Source organism: Manis pentadactyla, chromosome 10, assembly GCF_030020395.1.
Source record: "Manis pentadactyla isolate mManPen7 chromosome 10, mManPen7.hap1, whole genome shotgun sequence".
NCBI lineage: Eukaryota > Metazoa > Chordata > Mammalia > Pholidota > Manidae > Manis > Manis pentadactyla.
The window spans coordinates 112,504,721-112,527,145 of NC_080028.1; the positions used below are offsets into that span (position 1 = coordinate 112,504,721).

At 34.5% G+C, this 22,425-nt stretch overlaps 1 protein-coding gene across 7 annotated transcripts in view; it reads right to left on the reverse strand.

The window, feature by feature from the left end:
* Positions 1-2,094: 2,094 nt before the first annotated feature.
* Positions 2,095-22,425, reverse strand: part of PPP1R12A (protein phosphatase 1 regulatory subunit 12A) — a 133,506-nt gene continuing 113,175 nt past the window's right edge. For 2 of the 7 annotated variants that reach the window (XM_036912325.2, XM_036912322.2), the window contains 5 exons: positions 21,908-22,043; positions 19,990-20,094; positions 9,945-9,992; positions 6,894-6,944; positions 2,095-4,254 (listed from right to left, as the gene is read on the reverse strand). In XM_036912325.2, coding sequence (XP_036768220.2) covers positions 4,168-4,254; positions 6,894-6,944; positions 9,945-9,992; positions 19,990-20,094; positions 21,908-22,043 — 427 coding nt within the window. In that variant the 3' untranslated portion in view covers positions 2,095-4,167. Of the gene's footprint in view, positions 4,255-4,302; positions 5,894-6,893; positions 6,945-7,699; positions 7,731-9,944; positions 9,993-19,989; positions 20,095-21,907; positions 22,044-22,425 lie in introns of those variants that run through there. The other 5 variants (XM_036912323.2, XM_057487528.1, XM_057487529.1 and 2 more) reach the window with 5 other exon arrangements.

A 22,425-nucleotide genomic window follows, 5' to 3' on the forward strand; every position in this document is an offset into this window, starting at 1 on the left:
AATGTGAGATTAGTTTAACAGGGTGGAATTTAAAAAAAAATCAAGAAACACTAACCTTATAATCAGGTATTTTAAGCCTAAACACTATATAATTGTTTCATAGGTAACTTACAGAATTTCATGCAAATAATTGATAAAGTGGAAAAAGTCTTGGACTAAGAGTTGGAAAAAACAGTATCAATCACAACTAAATTTGGGTTAAGAGCTGTTTTGTACTAGATTTAGAATGTTGAACCAGCTAATCATGTAAATCTTAGCTTTCTCAATTATAAAATGGAGGCAGACTTCTTCATTTACCCTGCCTGTTGTAAGGGTGAAATGAGATAACCTACTGAAGCAGACTAGAATCAAAAGAGTTGAAAGGAAAATTGAGCATTAAGAAGAGGCAGGAGGTCAATCTTTTTTCCACTACCACTTTCCCAGACATACAAGCACAAAATACAGGCCCTCCTAGTTGTACATTATTCAGGATAAATCTACTAATACTGATAATTTCTTCAAGCTTTCCTCTCTTTTCTTTAGCCTTTTAAAATGAAAATCTGCTTAATTTTTGTGACCTATATTTATTTATTGGAATTTGAGTAGTTACAAGGTAGGACAGCCTGGCTCAAAAAAGCTTACTTCTAATAAACTTTAGAAAACTAACTTACAGTGATAAGACATACTTATTTATGTTACCCTATTAGAGAATCTAAAGCTTCTGACTCCTAAATGTTTTTATTTTAAATTCATTACTTTGTAATCTGGTTATTCTGTACACGTGGAACAGTAATATGACACTGTGTCACACCTAATAGCAGAAGCACTCTGTTTACATAGCACTTAACCCCAGAGAACCTTCCCAAAGTGAAAGTCAAGAACTGCATTTAATTATTTAGGGATATTTAATAGGACAGTAAGTATTCTATTCCCAATCCTTTTTGGAATCTCGTAGCTCACTGCTCTCACATGTACATCATCCCTGTTTTACATGCACATTCAGACACGGCACCACACACCCGCAGTGCAAAACATGGAACATCACAGAAAAGACTGCTTCTCAGCCAGTTTTCATCTTTGCAACCAAAGGTTTTCATTTGCAAGATACAGCTAATGGAGAGTTAATAATCAATAATGGAATTTGCTCTGAATTCTGCTTATAAGAACAAAATAAAGGACAACCTACAAGGCTACGATTCCTATGGGAAATACAAGGTCCTAGTTTGGAGATAATCTGACCCTCTGATATTTTCTTCTTACAACAGACATAGTGGATGTCGACACTGCGAGTCATGACTGTTTCAGACTAGCCAGAAGAGACTAAATGGTAATAACCTTTAGCCAAAAGAATAGACTAGCCTAGTGGGTAGGTTAATACCTGCTTTTCTTTGTTATATCAATACTCTCCTCGCTAGTTCTGCAGTTGGTTTTCATTTGGCTTTGAAGTATTTGCAGGTGTTGCAGGACAAACAACAGTAATATTAATTAATACTAATTCTGTGAGTATGCACAGGAAAAGTATTGGAAGGAGAAAGACTTCAGTTCTTGTATTAATTTAGTTAAACACAGGCTTACTACAAGTCCTCTACCAAAGTTCCCAAACTTAAAGTGCTTCTTACCTAGTTAGAGATGTGTTAGAAGATTGGGGTTGAACTCTAAGTTTGGAGAATGATCTAATATTTTACATTTCAATGGCATATTATCTTTATATGTATTCCCAAAGCCTATGTTTGCAGCTAAGAAAAAGCACAGGTTTGAGAAACCACAAAATGTTTATGTAAAAAAAGTCTTGTGCTACAAAGATACTATCTTGTAACTCACTATCATTCTATACTTGTCATTAAAAAAACTAGTTCTCAAATTCTGCATACAGACAGCTTTATGCAAAATATATAAACATTTGTCCAAATTGGTACACAGATTGCATAAACATGGCAATAAGATTGCATTTATAGATATGCATGTACAATGTTGTGCAAATTATCACAATATTACAATTTCAAAAATTATTCAAATTGGAATCCAAGTAAAGCAGTTAATGAAAAAATACCCATGCAGAATTTAAATCTCAGAACAAAATTTAAAATGTCCTAAGTAAAAGGTCACACATTCAAAATAGTTTTATTCATTTTATTTGTATATGTCAAAATACATTTTTATTTCCAAAATAGTGGGTTTTGCAACTAGTTTCATGCAGAAACAAGGTCTGCTCTATACTACCAATAAAATCAATATAGCACAGTAGCTGTTCAGTTTTAGATACAAAGAATAAATAACCTAAATACAAAACACTAAAATATTAGAAACATGTATTTAATCATTCTTCACAGGCACCCAAACTTCACAAATATAATCCTTAGCATGCCTAACTGTTGTGCAACCAGAACACATTGCAGTCACTCAAACTGATCAATTAGCTGTATATTTTATGTCCACATAAGACCATGGAAATTCTCTGTATTCAGACCCACCATTCATACAGTTCAAATATAACCAAAAATAAATTCCCATAACTATCCTTGTACCTTTAAAAATCAAGAATCCTGAGCTTGGTAGTAAGAGCATAACCTTATATCTTCATAAAACCAACCAAGAGAGAGAGGACTTAAAATCCTGCTTACCAAAACACCCTTTCCCAAACCCAAAGTAATCTAAAATAGGCAGTAGAACACAATGACCTTTTAAAATGAAGGGGTACAAATTCACATTTAATATAGTATACAATACAATCAATAATACAATTAGCTACTATAAGCTTTATAATGTACAATTTATTCAAATGGCTGAACTGTTCAGTGGTTAAGGAGACAGTTATGTGCCAGAAAGATGTAGTATTTTTTGCATGGTTTAATGAAAATATAAAAGCTATTTGTCCAAATAAAAGCCATCTTCACTATGTACTTGGTTTATTTTTTTAAAGGCCACTGAAATGTATAAAATGGTCTGAACATGATGGTGGTATCAAAGTCAATGCCTCTTCACATGGCAGTAACAGTGCATCTAACACTAATTCACGGGTTAAGTCTGTAAATGATTTCAGAGCATTACTTTGGCTAGCACAACAGTTTTCGACAGCACTCAGATAAATACAGATATGTGAAATGTGAAGTAATTACCTTAAGCAACTTTAATTATGGTTGAGTACTATGAAATGAAAACTGAAAAAAAGAGCAACTTTACAGTAGAAAACTTTTGGAAAGATAGGACTCCATATAATGTTACTTTTAAAGTCTTTATATCACATTGTTAGCAAATTGTTTTTAACACTATTATGGAGTAGCCCACTTTGCATTAAAAGACATTTGAAATAAGAAAATAGCCAACATGCCATGTGGTGGTCTAAAAAAATCAAAATAATACACTGATTTATATATACAGCATCGCTCAGTACCTGCTAAAATGAATGTGAAGATTACAGATTCTAACATCTTATACTACAATAAGAAACACAAACAAAAACAGAAAAGTGACCAATGAAGGCAGAAATAGGACTTAAGAGAATCTAATCTCAATGACTTTAAAGCATTCATGTAAGAAATAAATGCATATTGCACAAACAGTGAAAGCAAATGCTCCACCAAGCAATTCAGTTTCAGGTGGGGAACGACAAAGCCTTAGCCTACATGACAATGATCTCAGAAGGACAAGTGTTCTTTTTTGTAAATGAGAAAGCTGTGAAAACATGTAAGAGTCTGCCACATGAAGAGTTAGAAGGAAAAAGTACAAACCCAAACTTAGATGTAAAGCAAAAAAAAAAAAATTAAATATCACAAAAACTGGAAACTGTGGCACATCAAAAAATGTTGAATAACTGTCTTCTGTGAGAGCTGAAAGTTTCTGTTGACACAAAAGTATTTATGTACAACTAAGGCTTACTGGTTAAATATCTGAGGCATATCTGGCCTTGAACACTTTCCTTATATGCTGGAGCTGTAAACAAGTTTTCTCAGTCATTAAAAAAAAAAATCTTCTCAGCAGCTGCATTAACATGAAACAATGATCTTGATACAAGAAAAAGAAAAAAAAACCCAGAAAATTAAACAAAACAAAACTCCTAGATAAGAGGGCATTTGGCAGGATATCCAAAAATGACAGTCTCCAAGGATTCTTCCCGGGCTTCCAGTGACTGTCAGTTATGGTCCACTGGGTCACTAATATGTGCAATTCCATTATTTGCTGCTTGTTTTTTTATTTGGAAAGTTTGCTTATAACTCTGATCAAGGCCCCATTTTCATCTTTTAGCCTCTGGTTGTCTGCCTTTAGGTCTGGTAACATCTGAGAGGAAAAACAGAAAAAGTTTTACTTCAATAAAAGATAAAATATTAACGCTTAATAGATGTTACATTTTTACCACAAGACACATGACAAGCTTTGTAAGTTATACATATTTCTAGTGGCTAAAACATGTATCAAGAAGAATAAAAAAAACTCGATTTGTGAAGCTAATTAGTTTAATAAATGATGGAATGAAAGGTTTATTCTCCCGAAGTTATCAATTGAAATGTACTAATCACTTAATATTATGATTCACAAGCACAGCATGTTAGAGCAGCCAAGAAAATGAAGCCTGTTTTTGTTAGGAGAGATTCTTAAAGGGAGTTCCTTTAATAGTTCTTGTCACCTAAACCAAGGCTTTTTGCTTTATTAATGTCAGACCTCAAATCATAACACTACGATTCCAGAAGAAAATGAGCTTATTTAGGAAAGTTTTGAGAAGTTAGACTTATTCAAAATTATTAAAATTCCTTAGAGGATTCATCTATAGTAATGTTTAAGTGCCTGGTACAATATCTGATCTAAGATAGGTACTCATTAAGTGATAACAAGTTAATTATTATTACTAGAATAGTATAAAATAATTTATAAGCCAAGGTAGTTCAGTCTGCATTTATGAAAATATCTGGGCATAGGAAAAAAAAAATTCTTGGAGCAAACAAAAATATACTCACATCTTCAAAACAAAGCAAACCAATTTTCTGTTTTATACATAAACTTTAGGAAGGGAATGTTAACTGGTTTTCTATTAAGAGTGATTTGAATTACCAAATCTGCCAGATTTGCTAGGAAATGGAATAGCTTATATTTTGGACATTAAAACATTCTTTCCAAAATATGTAGTCCTCTATCCTCAACTTTCAAAACATACCACATTATTGAAATAGATAAAAGTTAAACTTATACGTGGAAAACTACCCTAAACAAAATCTTTACTTAGAAAAGTTTATTTAATTTTATGTGCAACCAATAAATTTTTACCTGTGTTCAGAATGTATGGATATAAAATACAGTAATCTGAAGTTTATTTATTAGGATTCCTTTGTAATAGAGAGCTAAGTAAATATTAACTAAGATGGTTCAGATTGAAAATGACATTACTTTGAAAAATGATTATTACATGCTTAATCTTCAGCTTCAACATGTTAGTTATGTGTAAAGTACATGTTTATGTTCCATTTTCTTTCTAGTAAAGATTTTTAAATAATGGTGATTATTTTTAATCTCTAAAGTGTTTGTAAAGCCAAAAATGTGCACAAGCTTTTGCAAAAGTGCAGACAAGTCTTCTAATTCCTGAATTGTTCCCTAAGTTTATTATAGTTTATCAGTCACAATATACAATTAGTGACACTTTCTAATATTTTGAGAAGCCATGCATAATTAAACAGTTATACAATAAGCTCCAGACACAATGGCATTAATTTGTAAAAGTGAGCTCAGGACACGCTTACTAATACAAAAACACCTGCCTGGCTCTACCAGGAAGAAATGATGAAACTATGAATTATAGGTTCACAGACTGCAGTTGCCTACAGAACCCTGAGCGCTTGGCTACCACTCTTGTCAAGGCCCTATTCTCAGTCAGCAGTCGCTCATTTAACTCTCTCAGAGTTTGAATTTGCTTTATTTGGTGCAGGTTCTGCAGGAATTAGAACATAAAGAAATAGGAAATAAAAAACAAGAAAACAGAAACAAGTATAATAAAAATATAAAGTATTACAGACAATGTATTTAAGAAAAAAATGAAGTCTTAAAAGAATATCCATGAGATTTACAAATGTAAACAGTGTAGTTCTAAAATTCTGTATCAGCAAAATACATAAGCAAACAAAATTCAAAAAATCTGTCTCAAAGCCATTCAATAATAATGTTCTAATTAGAAACACAATAATTCAATAACACAAACATTTAAATTTGAACTTCTAATTCTGTGGGCACAATATCCAATGCATTAGTTATTAATGTGACAGATACTTTATACAAGATAATGTGATAGGCTTACTATGCTGATGGACAGTGACTGTAATAGAGGTATGTGGTGGGGAGTTGACAATAAGGGGGAATGTAGTAACCACAATGTTGCTCATGTGAAACCTGAGCATAAGATTATATATCAATGATACCTTAATAAAAAAAAAGATAATGTGATGGGGGGGTGATTAATTAACTATTCTATTTTTTGTGTACAAAGAGTGTTTCTTCCAACATTCAAAATAAGTAGTTATTTCCACAAGTAATAGAGTTTGATAAAACACAACTCTATCTGTCCACTACTCCAGAGTCTTTTATTTTCACAGGAGAGTATTTTTATATCAATCCACTCTCCACCATTTACTCTCTGAGAAACAGAGCACATGAAATGTGAAGAACAGTAACTTCCAAATCTTAGTCATTATTGTCTAATTTCTTCTATATCTGAATAAAAAGTGCCATGAAAACTGATTAGCAAAAAGATTTGAGTTGTAAATACTTTTCTGTCATATGTATTCCTGGATTTAGGGAGAAACATAAAATATACATAATACAAAAATTACGCAATCAGCTTTGAGAACAATTAGTGTAAACATAACATCTATAATAATACTGCAATATTTGAGTTCATACACGGCACAATATCGTTGATAGTATGGTTTACTTACTTTCAGCTCTTCTTCCATTTCAGATATTCTTCTTTCTAGAGCTCTTCGTTCCTAGATCAATTTAAGGTATCAATATTAATTACATAATTAACACATTCTTAAATTTTCTTCTAAATTGTGAAATAGTGACACTTTAGGATAAAAAAAAATCAAGTCAGGAGCAGTGTAGAAAAAGGTGTGATGCCAGTGAGATATAAAGAGCTTTCTAAAATTTGAGAGAACTGATTACGAGGATCATTATTTTTCTTAGTTTCTATAAGCTCTTTCTTTAAAGTTTTGCCTTTCTGTTAAGATACAGAACACTCTTTGCTACATAAAACGTTCAAACTATTTTTTAGTTCATGGAAAACTTAGGGACAGAGCAGAAACCAATACTCAAGACTGAGGATTGTACAGAAAAGAAAAAAAACACCTCACACAAAGATGCAATTATTCTACAGGGATAGAAGCAGAAAAGCACTGCAAGAAGCAAACGTGCCTAAAATAATGTGTATTTTAAAATTGCAAAAAGATCTAAGAGACCTTCATCTCTTCCACCCACAATGTTTACTAGCCATTATTTATCCAATTGACTTTATAACTTTGTATTTATGTTGATACTGTGTGTAGCATTAATGCAGTGAATCTAATGAAGAAGCAACCAGAGCATTTATTTAAACCACCTCGTTCCAAAGAGTGACAGGCAAAGGCAACATACATTATTGCAGTGTAGTGTTTATTCTCCCTTAACTAATAAGCATTCTAGGGTGTTCCGCACAAGCAAGCAGCAGTAATTAATGTGCTGTAAAACTTTGGTTAGGTCATACCGCCCAGAAGATACTGACTCTTGCCGGTCACCTTTCAGATACAAACCATTTAAATTTAGTTTAATCACACTGAAACTGTTTCCAAGACATTCTTTCCCAGATTAATAATTAATGTTGATATTCAGTGAAACAGTACAAATACTGTAAATGTTAATGTTTTTAGAGTATGTGATTTAAAAAAATAAATAGAATCTTATTCGTAGTCTTTTAAGTACCATGTCACTCCATTATTAGCACATTTAAACATTCTTACATAGATAAAAGTATTATTTTCTACAAATGGACCTTTCTCCTAGTTATTAAATTCAGCCATGAAAAATTCTTAAAAACTGCACTTCTCAAAATACTAGACCACAAAGTCTCATATTTGATCCTTTTAACTCTGTGAAATATCAGAAATAGCATATTTTCTCCAACTGACAGGTAACCTCCCCATCATCCTCAACTTTATTAGGTGCTTCTTCAAGACTTTAACTACATACCTAATGGTAAAGGCAAGACAAGGACATTATACAAAACTACTTTGTTGCTAAACTGATAACTGTAAAGTTGTCTTGTGTTTGACAAACTTATTAACATTTAAAATATGGTTAAGAGAAAATCCATGTAAAGTGCTTATAGCCCAGTGCTTGCCTGGTGTATAAGAGAGTGCTCAAAAAACATTGGCAATTATCATTAAAACTACAGTTAATGTCTGCTACGTGGAGAATGGATTAGCTACTTCATAACTGATCTGCCTTTGCTGGACAGAAAAAGGAGGTCAGGTAAGAATATCAGAATATGAGCATGTGTACATCCTGTGGGCTTAAACTTATATAAACAACAGATATCAAAATATCAGTTATCTCTGCCTGACAGGACTATGGATGGTTATTTTTATCTTTTGCTAAAAGTTTTTGTAATAAATATTATTTTCAGAAGAAACATTACTCTTCAAAAAGGTGACTGTGTATAAAAATAAATAATATTTTGATTAAGTATATCCTATAATCTGTGTCTTCTGTCTCAACCATTGTGGATAATAAGGAAGTGACTTTTACTATTTCTGCCTATCTTGGATATAAAATTCAGTAACAGTTATATTGTAAAAAGATATAGTAATCAACATTAAGTTTATTAAGTGATTGTAAATTTTTATAATTATTAGTTACATCAATAGTTTTTTAAATGGCTCAGAACAGTAATTTGTAAAACTGCTGAACTCATAATAAAACTTGTTTAAGTTTTTACAAGGAACAATTTAGCAAATGACATAGACATTAACAGACTGGGTTGTGTTTATTAATATATTCTGTATTTTTTCAATCATTTTTCATTTTTTGGTTAAATTGGCTATTTTAAAAATGGAATGGAAGAAGATGTTTTTTTGCATCAACTGCTCCTGCCTATTTGTATATTCTTTCATCTAGATTTCACAGCTACGCAGGATATAACTTCTTTGGCTGAAATCTCCCAGGTCTACCACTACTGCTCATTATTACTATAGACACTGTGTGAGCACTTTTCCCTTAAGTTTTTTGATCATCTATACATTCTCAATTGCTCAGACTAAACTTGTAGAGTTATTCCTGTGGCCAAGGCCAGACCTGTAAGAATAATAATAATAAGCTGAGAGAAATGTAAGTGATCGTATCACACACAGCCAGATAAAAAATTATAGAAAGACATAAAATGGCAAAAGGATTTTCTTATAATCATTTTTTTGTTAAAAATATGCTAAAGTAAACATTTAAACTCAAATTTAAATAAGGTATTATTAAATTAACTTCAAAAGAATTTAAAAATTTGATGTCCCCAGACAGAATCTTTAAAATTTTTATTTCAAGAATGGAAGTATTTCAATTGTGCAAAAAATTAAACTAAATATATATATATATATATATGACTAAAAAGTTTTAACAACATAACTACCAAAGAAAATCAAAGAGAGAATGGCATTTGGAAATATATTCACTAACACAACGAGTACATTTCAGAATTAAGGCAAGACTTTAAAAAAATTCATTAAAAAAAATACAGTAAACTAAGTTTTAATTAACAAGTTAATTTCACACTGAGACCCCATCGAGCTCTAAAAAGAAGCTAAGCTAGAAAACATTTATAATCAAATGAATGTTATTAACTGAACTAATTAAAACCACTATACATAAACACAGAACTAGAAGAAAACAAAAAAACCGATCATCACTTCCACAAACCAATAAAGGGAGAAAATGAATATTTATTCACCAAGATAGACACTTACCCTTTTTTCCATTTCCAATAGTGACCTATCAGCAAATCTTTCTTGTCTCTGCCAGAAAGCAAGAAATATAAAAGGGATGTAAGTGCAATAAAGACAGGGGGATCACAGTGCAGGTTAGGTGGGAAGGGCTGCGGGAAGCATGGTCACAGTTTTCATGGTTAATGTATCATTTCTCCTAAGGTTTTTACATAGTTCAGCTGGGATTGGATGGACATTGTAAAACAAAACCAAAACCATCCTAGTTTTCTTTCCAAAGCTCAAGCTCTCTCTTTTCCTATGCCACCAGGCTCATTTCAACAGAAAGATTGTAGGGCTATGACTGAAATGTAGTTCTGACCAGGTTGAGTACCTCTATCCATGCAGCCAGACCAATAAACTGTGACTTTCTGTCCTCTTCCATAGCTATCCATTATTAGTGTTGCTTATTCTCTTTCTTTCTAGAGTTTTCTTTTCTAATCATCAATGCTCCAAAACTTGTAAGAAGGTTCACACCCATTGCCAATAATAAGAAATACTACATACATAGCTTTTCTTTTGGAGAGCTCAGGTCTCTCATTTTTCCTGCTTCCTGTACTATACAAAAACTCAAACTTGACAAAACCAAGAGATTTGGGGGATGAAAAGGACCCTTGTGGTTTTAAGTGATACCAGAAGCTACAATTCCAATACCAGAGAGCTCTGCACACAGAGATTGAGCACTGGCCCAGTGAAAAACAAATGGTATTGGTGGAGATTAAAGATGGCAGTATGAGAGGTGAGACAGGGAACTCCTCCCAAAACGAAATATAATATGACAATATAGTTAATACAACTAATCCTAAAAGAGCAACAGGAAAGAAGGCTGCACCAGACTGCATATACCTGGAGAACAGATCAGACCTCACAAAACAGGGTAACGTACCAAGCCCTTGATCCAGCAGGACCCAAACCCTTCCCCGACCCCAGCTCACCAGTGGGAGGAAGAGAAATGGACCGGGGTGTGGGTGGAAGCCTAGGACTGTTCAACACCCAGCCCTGGAGATCTGCTTTGGGGGCACAAACCTACACTGCACAGAGTTCTGGAGATTAGTGGGGTTGGAAAGCTAAGACAGGCGGAATGCTTGGAGAGACTAAGATTCCAGCTGTTTGTGGAGGACAGGGATCCACATCTGGCTGCTCTGGGAAAAAGGAAAGGCGGGCAGTCTGAGAGGCTTCCTAGGAGCGAGAGGGCTGCTGAAGGGGCAGGGATTGCACAGAGCTTCCTGCTCGGGAGAAGGGATAAGTGGTCAAGGTTGTCTGGGCACGCTTTGCCAAGCAGGTTGGAAACGTTGAGGAGCTTCAGGTGCTCCATTCCCCTGACTGGCTACTCAGCTCCAAGGCCCCCAACTGTGATACGCACGCTGCTGAGCCTTTTTCCTGGCCTGCCAGCACTGGCTCGCAAACTGGCAGTCCCTGCCCTGGCATCACGCCAGCCAGAGAGAAGCACTGCCTAAAGCAGCTACAAATGCAAAGCACGAGGCTTACACCTGTGAGCTCAGTCCACTGGTTCTAACGGTGGAGACAGGCACTAAAGCCGAGAAACAGGAAACAGCTCTTTCCTCCCTCCAGGCACCAGTGCCGCTTCCGTGCAACCCCTGATATCACTCCAGGGGCTGAGCAGCTCCAGGGACTAGAAATTCTGGGCATAGAAGGTGCCACGTACAAATATCAAATGTCAAAGGAACCTGGTTCAAACGAAAATCTCACAAACACCAGAAAAGGACCAAGTGAAACTGACCTCATGAATCTTCCTGAAAGAGAGTTCAAAATAAAAATCATAAACATGATCATGGAGGTATAAAAAAATATTCAAGAACTCAGGGACGAATATAGGACAGAGATTCAATCATTAAGAAATTCCATATCTGAAATAAAACATACAATGGAGGAATTTAAAAGCAGATTACATGTAGGAGAAGAGACGGTAAAAAGAATAGAAAGTAGAGAAGAGGAATACAAAGAAGCTGCGGCACAGAGGGAAAAAAGGATCTCTAGGAATGAAAGAATATTGACAAGAACTGTGTGACCAATCCAAACGGAACAACATTTGCATTACAGGGGTACTAGAAGAAGAGAGAGAAAAAGGGATAGAAAGTGTCACTGAGGAGGTAATTGCTGAAAACTTCACCAATCTGGGGAAGGAGATAATATCTCAGGCCATGGAGGTGCACAGACCTCCCAACACAAGGGACCCAAGGAGGACAACACTGAGATATATGATAATTGAAATGTCAAAGATCAAGGAAAAGGACACACCTTTAAAAGCAGCTAGAGAGAGAAAAAAGATAACATACAAAGGAAAATCCATCGGGGTATCATCAGACTTGCCAACAGAAACTTTATAGGTCAGAAGGGAGTGCCATGATATATTTAATGGAATGAAAAAGAACGGCCTTGAACCAAGAATACTCTACCTGGCAGGATTATCATTTAAATTTGAAGGAGGGATTAAACAATTTCCAGATAAGCAAAAGCTGAGAGAATTAATCTCCCACAAACCACCTCTATAGTGTATTCTGGAAGGACTACTATAGATGGAAGTGTTCCTAAGGCTAAATAGATGTCACCAGGGGAAATAAAACCACACCAAAGTAGAACAATTAACTACTAAGCAGATGCAAAATAAAATCAACTACCCCAAAGTCAATCAAGGGACAGACAAATACAGAATAAGATACCTAACATATAAAGAATGGAGGAGGAAGAAAAAGGAGGAAAAAAAAAAAACCCTTCAGGTTGTGTTTGTAATAGCATATACTGTTAGACAGTAATTACCCTTGAACCTTTGGTAACCATGAATCTAAAGCTTGCAATGGCAATAAGTACATACCTATCGATGATCTACCTAAATGTAAATGGACTGAATGCACCAATCAAGACATGAGTCACTGAATGGATAAAGAAACAAGACCCATCTATATGCTGCCTACAAGAGACTCACTTCAAACCCAAAGACATACACAGACTGAAAGTAAAGGGATGGAAAAAGATATTTCATGCAATAGGGAGAAAAAAGCAGGTGTTGCAGTACTTGTACCAGACAAAATAGACATCAAAACAAAGTAACAAGAGACAAAGAAAGACAATTACATAATGATAAAGGGGTCAGTCCAACAAGAGGATATAAACATTATAAATATCCATGCACCCAACACAGGATCACCTACATAAGTAAAACAAATACTAAGAGAATTAAAGGGGGAAAGAAGATGTAATGCATTCATTTTAGGAGACTTCAACACACCACTCACTCCAAAGGAAAGATCCACTAGACAGAAAATAAGTAAGGACACAGAGGCAATGAACAATGTATTAGCACAGATGGCCCTAATGTACATCTACAGAACACTCCATCCAAAGGCAACAAGATACACATTCTTCTCAAGTGCACATGGAACATTTTCAAGAATAGATCATATACTAGGCCACACAAAGAGCCTCAGTAAATTCAAAAAGACTGAAATTGTGTCAACCAGCTTCTCAGAACACAAAGGTATGAAACTAGAAATTAAATTACACAAAGAAAATGAAAAAGCCACAAACACATGGTTCTAAATAATCAATGGATCAATGACCAAATTAAAACAGAGATCAAGCAACATACAGAGACAAATGATTCAACACTGCAAAATCTGTGGGACACAACAAAGGCCATGCTAAGAGGGAAGTATATTGCAATATAGGCCTACCTCAAAAGAAGTACAATCCCATATGAACAGTATAAACTCACAACTAAGGAAACTAGAAAAAGAAGAACAAATGAGCCAAAGTCAGTAGAAGGAGGGACATAATAAAGATTAGAGCTGAAATAAATAAAACTGAGAAGAATAAAACAATAAAAAGAATCAATAAAAGCAGGATCTGGTTCTTTGATAAACTAAAAAAAAGAGATAAACCCCTAGCCAGACTTATCAAGAAAAAAAGAGAGTTTGCACACATAAACAGAATCAGAAATGAGAAAGGAAAAATTACTGTGGACACCACAGAAATACAAAGAATTATGAGTGAATACTATGAAAATCTGTATGTTAACAAACTGGATAACCTAGAAGAAACGAACAACTTTCTAGAAAAATATAACCTTCCAAGGTTGACCCAGGAAAACACAGAAAATCTGAATAGACCAATTACCAGCAAGGAAATTGAATTGGTAATCAAAAAACTACCTAAGAACAAAACACCTGGATCAGATGGTTTCACTGCTGAATTTTATCAACATTTAGTGAAGACCTAATACCCGTCCTCCTTAAAGTTTTCCAAAAAGTAGAAGAGGAGGGAATACTCCCAAACTCATTCTCTGAGGCCAGCATCACTCTAATACCAAAACCAGGCAAAGACACCACAAAAAAAGAAAACTACAGACCAATATCCCTGATGAACACAGACACAAAAACACTCAAATATTAGCAAACCAAAATTAAAAAATACATCAAAAAGATCATCCATCATGATCAGGTATAATTTATTCCAGGTATGCAAGGATGGTACAACATTCAAAAATCCATCAACACCATCCACCACATCAACGAAAAGAAGGACAAAAACCACATGATTGTCTCCACAGATGCTAAAAAAGCATTCGACAAAATTCAACATCCATTCATGATAAAAACTCTCAGCAAAATGGGTATAGAAGGCAAGTACATCAACATAATAAAGGCCATATATGATAAACCCACAACCAACATCATACTTACAGTGAGAAGCTGAAAGCTTCTCTGGAACAAGACAAGGATGCCCACTCTCCCCACTTTTATTCAACATAGTTCTGGAGGTCCATGGCAATCAGACAACACAAAGAAATAAAAGACATTCAGATTGGCAAGGAAGAAGTCAAACTGTCACTGTTTGCAGATGACATGAGAGTGTACATAATAAAACCTTAAAGAATCCACTTCAAAACTACTAGATCTAATATCTGAATTCAGCAAAGTTGCAGGATACAAAATTAATACACAGAAATCTGTTGCATTCCTATACATACCAATGCACTAGCAGAAAGAGAAATCAGGAAAACAATTCCATTCACAATTGCATCAAAAAGAATAAAATACCTAGGAATAAACCTAACCAAGGAAGTGAAAGACCTATACCCTGAAAACTCATGAGAGAAATTAGAGAAGATATCAATAAATGGAAACACATCCTGTGCTCATGGATAGGAAGAATTAATATTGTCAAAATGGCCATCCTGCTTAACACAATCTACAGATTCAATGCAATCCCTATCAAAATACCAACAGCATTCTTCAATGAACTATTGAAGAAGGAGGAAGAATAAAGCAGGGGGGATCTCGCTTTCCAACTTCAAGCTCTACTACAAAGTCACAGTAATCAAGACAATTTGATAGTGGCAAAAGAACAGACCTATAGACTAGACCAGTGGAACAGAAGAGAGAGTCCAGATATTAACCCAAGCATATATTATCAATTAACATATGATAAAAGAGCAATGGACATAAAATGGGGAAATGACAGCTTCTTTAACAACTGGTGTTGGCAAAACTGGACAGCCACATACAAGAGAATGAAACTGGATTATTGTCTATAATTGTATTTGCCTATACACAAAAGTAAAGTAAAAATGGATCAAAGGCCTGAATGTAAGTCATGAAACCATAAAATTCTTAGAAGAAAACATAGGCAAAAAACTCTTGAATATAAACATGAGCAACTTTTTCCTAAAGGCAGCTCCTCGGGCAATAGAAACAAAATAAAAAATGAAGAAATGGGACTATATCATGCTAAAAAGCTTCTGAACAGCAAAGGATATACCATCAGCAGAACAAAAAGGCATCCTATGGTATGGAAGAATTTATTTGTAAATGACATGTCCGATAAGGGGTTAACATCTAAAATATATAAAGAACTCACATGCTTCAACACCCAAAAAGCAAATAACCCAATTAAAAAATGGGCAGAGGGTATGAACAGACACTTCTCCAAAGCAGAAATTCAGATGGCCAACAGGCATATGAAAAGATGCTCCATATCAGTAATCATCAAGGAAATGTAAATTAAAACCGCAATGAGATATCACCTCACACCAGTTAGGATGGTCAACATAGAAAAGACTAGGAACAACAAATGCTGGCAAGGATGTGGAGAAAGGGGAACTGCCCTATACTGCTGGTGGGAATGTAAACTAGTTCAACCATTGTGGAAAGCAATATGGAGGTTCCACAAAAAACTAAAAATAGAAATACCATTTGACCCAGCAATTCCACTCTTAGGAATTTACCCAAAGAAAACTTCTCAGATTCAAAAAGACATATGCACCCCTATGTTTATCGCAGCACTATTTACAATAGCCAAGATATGGAAGCAACCTAAGTGTCCATCAGTAGATGAATGGATAAAGAAGAGGTGGTACATGTACACAATGGTATACTATTCAGCCATAAGAAACAAACAAATCCTACCTTTTGCAACAACATGGATGGAGCTAGAGGGTATTATGCTCAGTGAAATAAGTCTGGCAGAGAAAGACAAATACCAAATTATTTCCCTCATTTTTGGAGTATAACAATGAAGCAAAAGTGAAGGAACAAAATAGCAGCAGACTCACAGACTACAAGAAGGGACTAGTGGTTACCAAAAGGGAGGGCAGGTGTGGAGGGAGGGAGAAGGGGATTGTGCGGTATCATGACTGGTGCACATGTTGTGCGTGGGGTCATGGGGAGAACAGTGTAGCTCAGAGAAGACATATAGGGACTCTGTGGCATCTTACTACACTTATGGACAGTGACTGCAATAGGGTATGGGGAGGCAGACTTGATAATAAGGGTGAATGTATTAACCACATTGTTTTTCTTGTGAAATATTCCTAAGAGTGCATATCAATGATACCTTAATAAAAACAAAAACAAAAACAAAATGGTGTATTAGTTCTTATTTATACTGACCTCTGTCCATACATCTCCCTTGGCATTCCTGGTAGATTTGCTTATAATGAATTCTTCAAATGTATCAGTCCCCAAAAGCCAACTTTCTGAATAGTCAGTTTTACCAATTTACCAAAAATGGTTCTGACAATTTTAAGAGGAATGCTTTTTTATAAGCATGAAATATACTCAAAATATACATATTGCATCATCGGTTAAGCACAACTTCAGTTTTAATGTGATAATTTAAACAACACTTCTTTGTATAATCTCTTCTGTCAACCTTTCAGCATTCATGTTTTAGTATCATCAGAACTTGTAGCTAAGTTACTTTTTGACCCTTTTATCACTTTCTTTTTTATGGTTATGGTATGTAAAATTTAAGGATCTAGTCATGGCCAAGCAGCCTTACTTTTCTGCTGTTTTAAGTGGTTTTATGGTTATGTGCTTACTCTTTCTGGGAAATAAAAGTCAATGTATTTCAATTGCTTATTGTTAGAAATCAAATTCAGAATTTCAAGTAGGATGAGACTGTTTCACCTAATTCTGATATTTTTTTGATGCTTTCACATTTAAATATGTGTTTTTATTGTAGACATATAATACCAAGGCTGATATGCTCCTTGAGGATCTACAAATGAAACGTAAAAACACTTTTTTAAAAGACTTTTCTGAAAAATTTTTAGATTTCTATTCAAAAGCACCTGAAAGAAATCAGAAATAGCTGTAACAATGCCATCACATATAAATGAATAACATTTTATGGGGGAAACTAGCATATCATTGGCGGATTATTTTCATATAGGAACATTCTAGCAATTTTATGATTCATCTGCCGATTTCTTAGGTAAAAAGAGCAATTTTAGTTTTTAGTTAATATTTTTGGTAAGTATGCTAGTTAAAGCTGCTAAAATCATAATTAGTAAATCTAATAAACTGACATTTGACAAAATGATTATTCACCAACTTGTTTTTTCGTAAATTAGCCTACTTCCCTTCAGGAGACCACGTAAGGAGGAAGGTGGCTAAGCTAAAGTGGGATTCTAGAGGCCTTAGCCAAATAAAATCAGAGACTTAAACTTTAAGATTAAGATTAATTTTTTAAGAGGATGACAGTTCCCTTGGAAAAATTTCATGCAACTATCAAAATCATCACTATGTATATTCATGAACAGTTATGCAAGTAATGCTTAAAAAAAGAAAAAAAATCAGGTAGAAAGATTCACAGGAGACTTAAATGCTTAGGAAATATACTTTAAAGATGAACAAAAAGCTTAATATTTATCAATTTTACTTTTACATATACCTGTAAATTTAAAAAAATTTACACAGTTACTCCAATGAAAATGTTAACTTTGACTTAACATTTACTTAATATATTATACTCCGAATTACCCTTCCCACTAACTCAGTGTTGGGCATGGTAGTCAAAGAATGCTGCTAATGCAGAAGCTGTCATACTTTATGATCAGGTGACTTGTTTCTCTGGCCAACAGTCAATAGGATAAGGAATTGGCACACCACCCAAATGCAGCTTGCTACAGGTTGTCCAGTACCATGAGCATTAACAGGACTGTTCCACACTGATACTAACTGGCTAATTCTATTAGTCCCTCTTTTGTAGACTTTGAATAAGAGACATATAGGAAGACTCAAATGACAAGAGTAGTAGGCAGGAGAGCAGAGAAACATAGAGAAGGCAGTAAGCACGGCAAACACAGATTAGCTGAGCCACCATAATAACAAAACTGTACTACAGTTGGGAGTAGTGGACACTTCTATTTAGAAAACATTATGACCAAATATCTAGGGCTGAAGCTGTTTATGCTATGCTAATTTATGTTAAGCTAATTAGTTATGACATTTTTATGTGCAGAGGCTCACTAAGCTAGTAATACAAGCTGAAGAATGATGACATTCCACATTACCATGAAGTCTAACTGTAAGCTAGCAAGTTTTAACTTGTATGACATTCCAAATTTTTAATGACACCTTACTATGAAACATGTTCCTGCTCTGCTTACTTCTCTATGTATCTTTATAGGAAACTTCACCAACTGATGGAAGAGCCTTCATAACCTCCTAAGATTAGCCTGACCCCGGGAATTTTAGCACAACCTCCACTGTGCATAGATAATTGTTTCACAACAAAATAGTGGTTAACACAACAACAAAGGGGAACCTGATAACAAGCATAAGTTCAACACAGAGATTTAACTTAAAAAATCTGAAAATGAGTATAAAAGAATGGCCAAAGAATATTCAACCTCATTTATAGACCTGCAGATTCCAGTGCATTTAACATAAGTGCTTTTCAAACTGAATTCGAAGAGCCGTACTGCAGAAATGTGTTTATGCTAGAAAGTCTCATGTTAAACAAATTTGCTTTCTTAAAAATTTTAAGACCCCTTAGAGCCTTTAACATTTAAGTAGACCCTATAAAACCTCCAACATATAAAATACGTAGTATTTCTCAAGTTTCTTGGATCACAAGGCAGTTTTCTTTGGAAGTGGGGCAGAAGGAAAAGAAACGAATGTGCCTATTACAATCTTCCACTACCAGTGATCCTCTGGAAAATGAGGCTGGGAAACAGTCGCTATATCACACACATCCTAGATCACCTGTACAAGGCTGTGAGTTTTGCTTGGTTATCCCAATTTTCTTGTCTAAAATTGTCTCCTATGGGCTGTTGCATGAAAGGAAGGTAAAAGGAGTTACTGACAAATTATCTTCATCCAGCATATTTTATCATTTTTAACAAAGAGAAAATATTTTCATAATGAATAAAAATTATTATAAAGGAATTTCATGGCTTTAAGAAAATTCTGTGTAGATGCTTTTAATGCCCTGCAACATTTGGTATGCTGGAAATTAGCACTTAAATCTTTCATGTATCACAACATAGGCATTAAAAGGCCTAAAATTATTTTGACTTTCCACCATAAGGGTATCCTTCTATATTTTTAATTTACTCTACAAAAAAGTAAAAGTTACCAGTAAATTGTAGTACCTTACTAATAAATAGCTACTACCAGTAACCAAACTTTTGGTTTAGAACTAACATTAGAAAGTATTTCAATGCAATTTTTTTAGATAGAATAAATCACACTCATTCAGCGTAACAAAGAGAACAAGTACAAACCTGGGTGGCCTTTTCCAGCTGCAACTTAAGATCTGTCAGTTCCATATTTGTATCATGTAGCTGTGCTTTCAGCTTTTCATTTTCAGCTAGAATCTGTTCATAAAGCTATAAAAATTAGGGTAGAACAACAAATTATTTCTCTATTCTCCTAAGATTGCCCACTGATTACTATGCAGTATTAAAAGAGAGATTAATGTAATATGTGAACTATTAAAAGACTCACTAAAGCTACTTTTTAATGCTTTGTGGTTCCAAGGCAGAAATTTTTGGTTATACAAGTGCTCATCCCATAAAAACTCTTAAAAAAACTAGTTCCAGAATTTAAAATTTAAAACTTCACTGAAAAATTTTCAGTTTCCATTAGAAAAGAAATTCAGTTATCTGTTAAGGAAGGGCCACATATCTGCACAGCAACTGTACACATGGAGCTAAGGAGCCACTTGTGATCTTCACTTGGAGTCTGTGAGCTTTTCTGCCTGTCATTCTCTCTTGAATTCCTGACACTGAGATGGAGTCTCAGTTTTACTTATTATATTTGTATTTTTCTAAAGTTAAAAGGGAACTGAAATATTTCTTCAACACTCTTACTACACTGGAATCTGCTACTTGTTTTTCACTCTACTTCTACCACGATAGGTAGCTACCATTATCGCTTACCTAGACTGTCCTAATTTTAGAATTCTTCTCCTGAAGTCCCTCTAATCTGTTTTATACATGGCAGCAAGAGTTAACTTTTCAATCTCATAATATTCTTATGCCAACCATTCCATTAACCCCCAAACATTAAAAACCCTTGAATGGCTTCCCAATGTTCTCAGTGTACGATACCCTTGAAAAGCCTGGTCCTGGCCTACATTTCTAGCTGTAACCTCATGCCACTATCCCCTCTGCTCTACTAGCCTTCCTTAAAATTTAACTACTTCCATGCATCATGTACCCGTCCACTACCAGGTCTGTGTACTTGCAGTTTACTACATCTGGAACACCTTTTTCTCCCATTTTTGCCAGTTAACTACTAATCGTCCTTCCATTCTTGGCTGAAGCTGCACTTCCTTAGGAAATCTATTCTCAGGACCTGTCACTTTTCTTTTGTTATACACTTTCATAAAACTGTTTCTTTACTTCAGGATAGCTGCTTCGATTTTTAAATTATACATTAATATGATTATATGATAATGTCTGTCTCTCCTACTACATGAAAGATGTCCTTAAGCACAGGAACAGTTATCTCCAACTTCACTACTTAGCCCAGATCACTGTTCAGTTCTTTACTGAACAAGTGACTGAATCTTACTCACAATATAAACTGACCCCCACTTTCTCTCTCTTGATGACTTGGCTTCTAAGTAAGTGGGCAATTCAAATAGCTGCCAAATACCTGGGGATATGTACAAATACCACAAGCACTTTCTTTAAAAAACCTCACATTTATCACAAGCTCATAATATGAAGAATCAGTGAGTCAGAATCCTAGATGGTTGTGTTCCTAGGACGTATTTCTTAATTACGCCCATCCTTAATCTTCAATTGAACACTTTAGCTACCGCAGTTTTTCAGTTATGTAGGAAAAACTATATTCTCCTAGGAACATTCTTTGCTTGGCTCCTTCTGTTAACAAATAAAGAAAAGTAATGCATGTGTGTGTGTGTGTGTACACACACATAAATATATATCCCCCACTTACTGAATATCCCTTTTCAGTTCACAGTATCAGAGTACTGGCCTGAGACACTTAAATGTGAAGTGAAGTACTTCCCTTTTTAAAAATGAGCAGCTGTTTTGTTCTCTGTACCATTAGCTGCCAAAAATGGAAAATTAAATCAGGATACAGATTTCAGGGAGTTTGCAGGAAAAATAACTAAACATAAATATATCAACACTAATTGTTATTTTTAATTAAATATAACTAACCCAGTACCTTTTTGAAGTCAGCTGAGCCATCCTTTTCGAGCCTGCTGCTGTAAGGTTTTCTTTCCTCTAAGTAACTGTATGATCCAGAGCGGCCCAGCAAGGAGTCATACCGATCACTAGCTGATGTGGAACTGGTGTCATATCTTTAAGAGATAAATTAAAGTCAAAATTTTTATTAGAGGCTTTCACAACTTACATTAACATGTACCACAGTGCATAAACTTGATATTACAAAATAGTAGGTAGCATCCTCCACATGTTATCTATTCAACTTTTGTGATACATAACAAATGGGAAGTTATTTTTAATACTACTAATCTCCATTATTTGAAGAAACGATTCAGTTATATTTATAAGTCAAAACTGGTTTCATATCATGATAAATTATTTCAACAATTTTATATTTTACATTTTTTTCACATTTTAACATCTCTGAACTCAGAACATGTCTTACAATTGATGGTATATTTAAAAGTTTAATTGACAGCACCTTTCCTTCTTTTAAGTAGTTTGTAACATAATTGT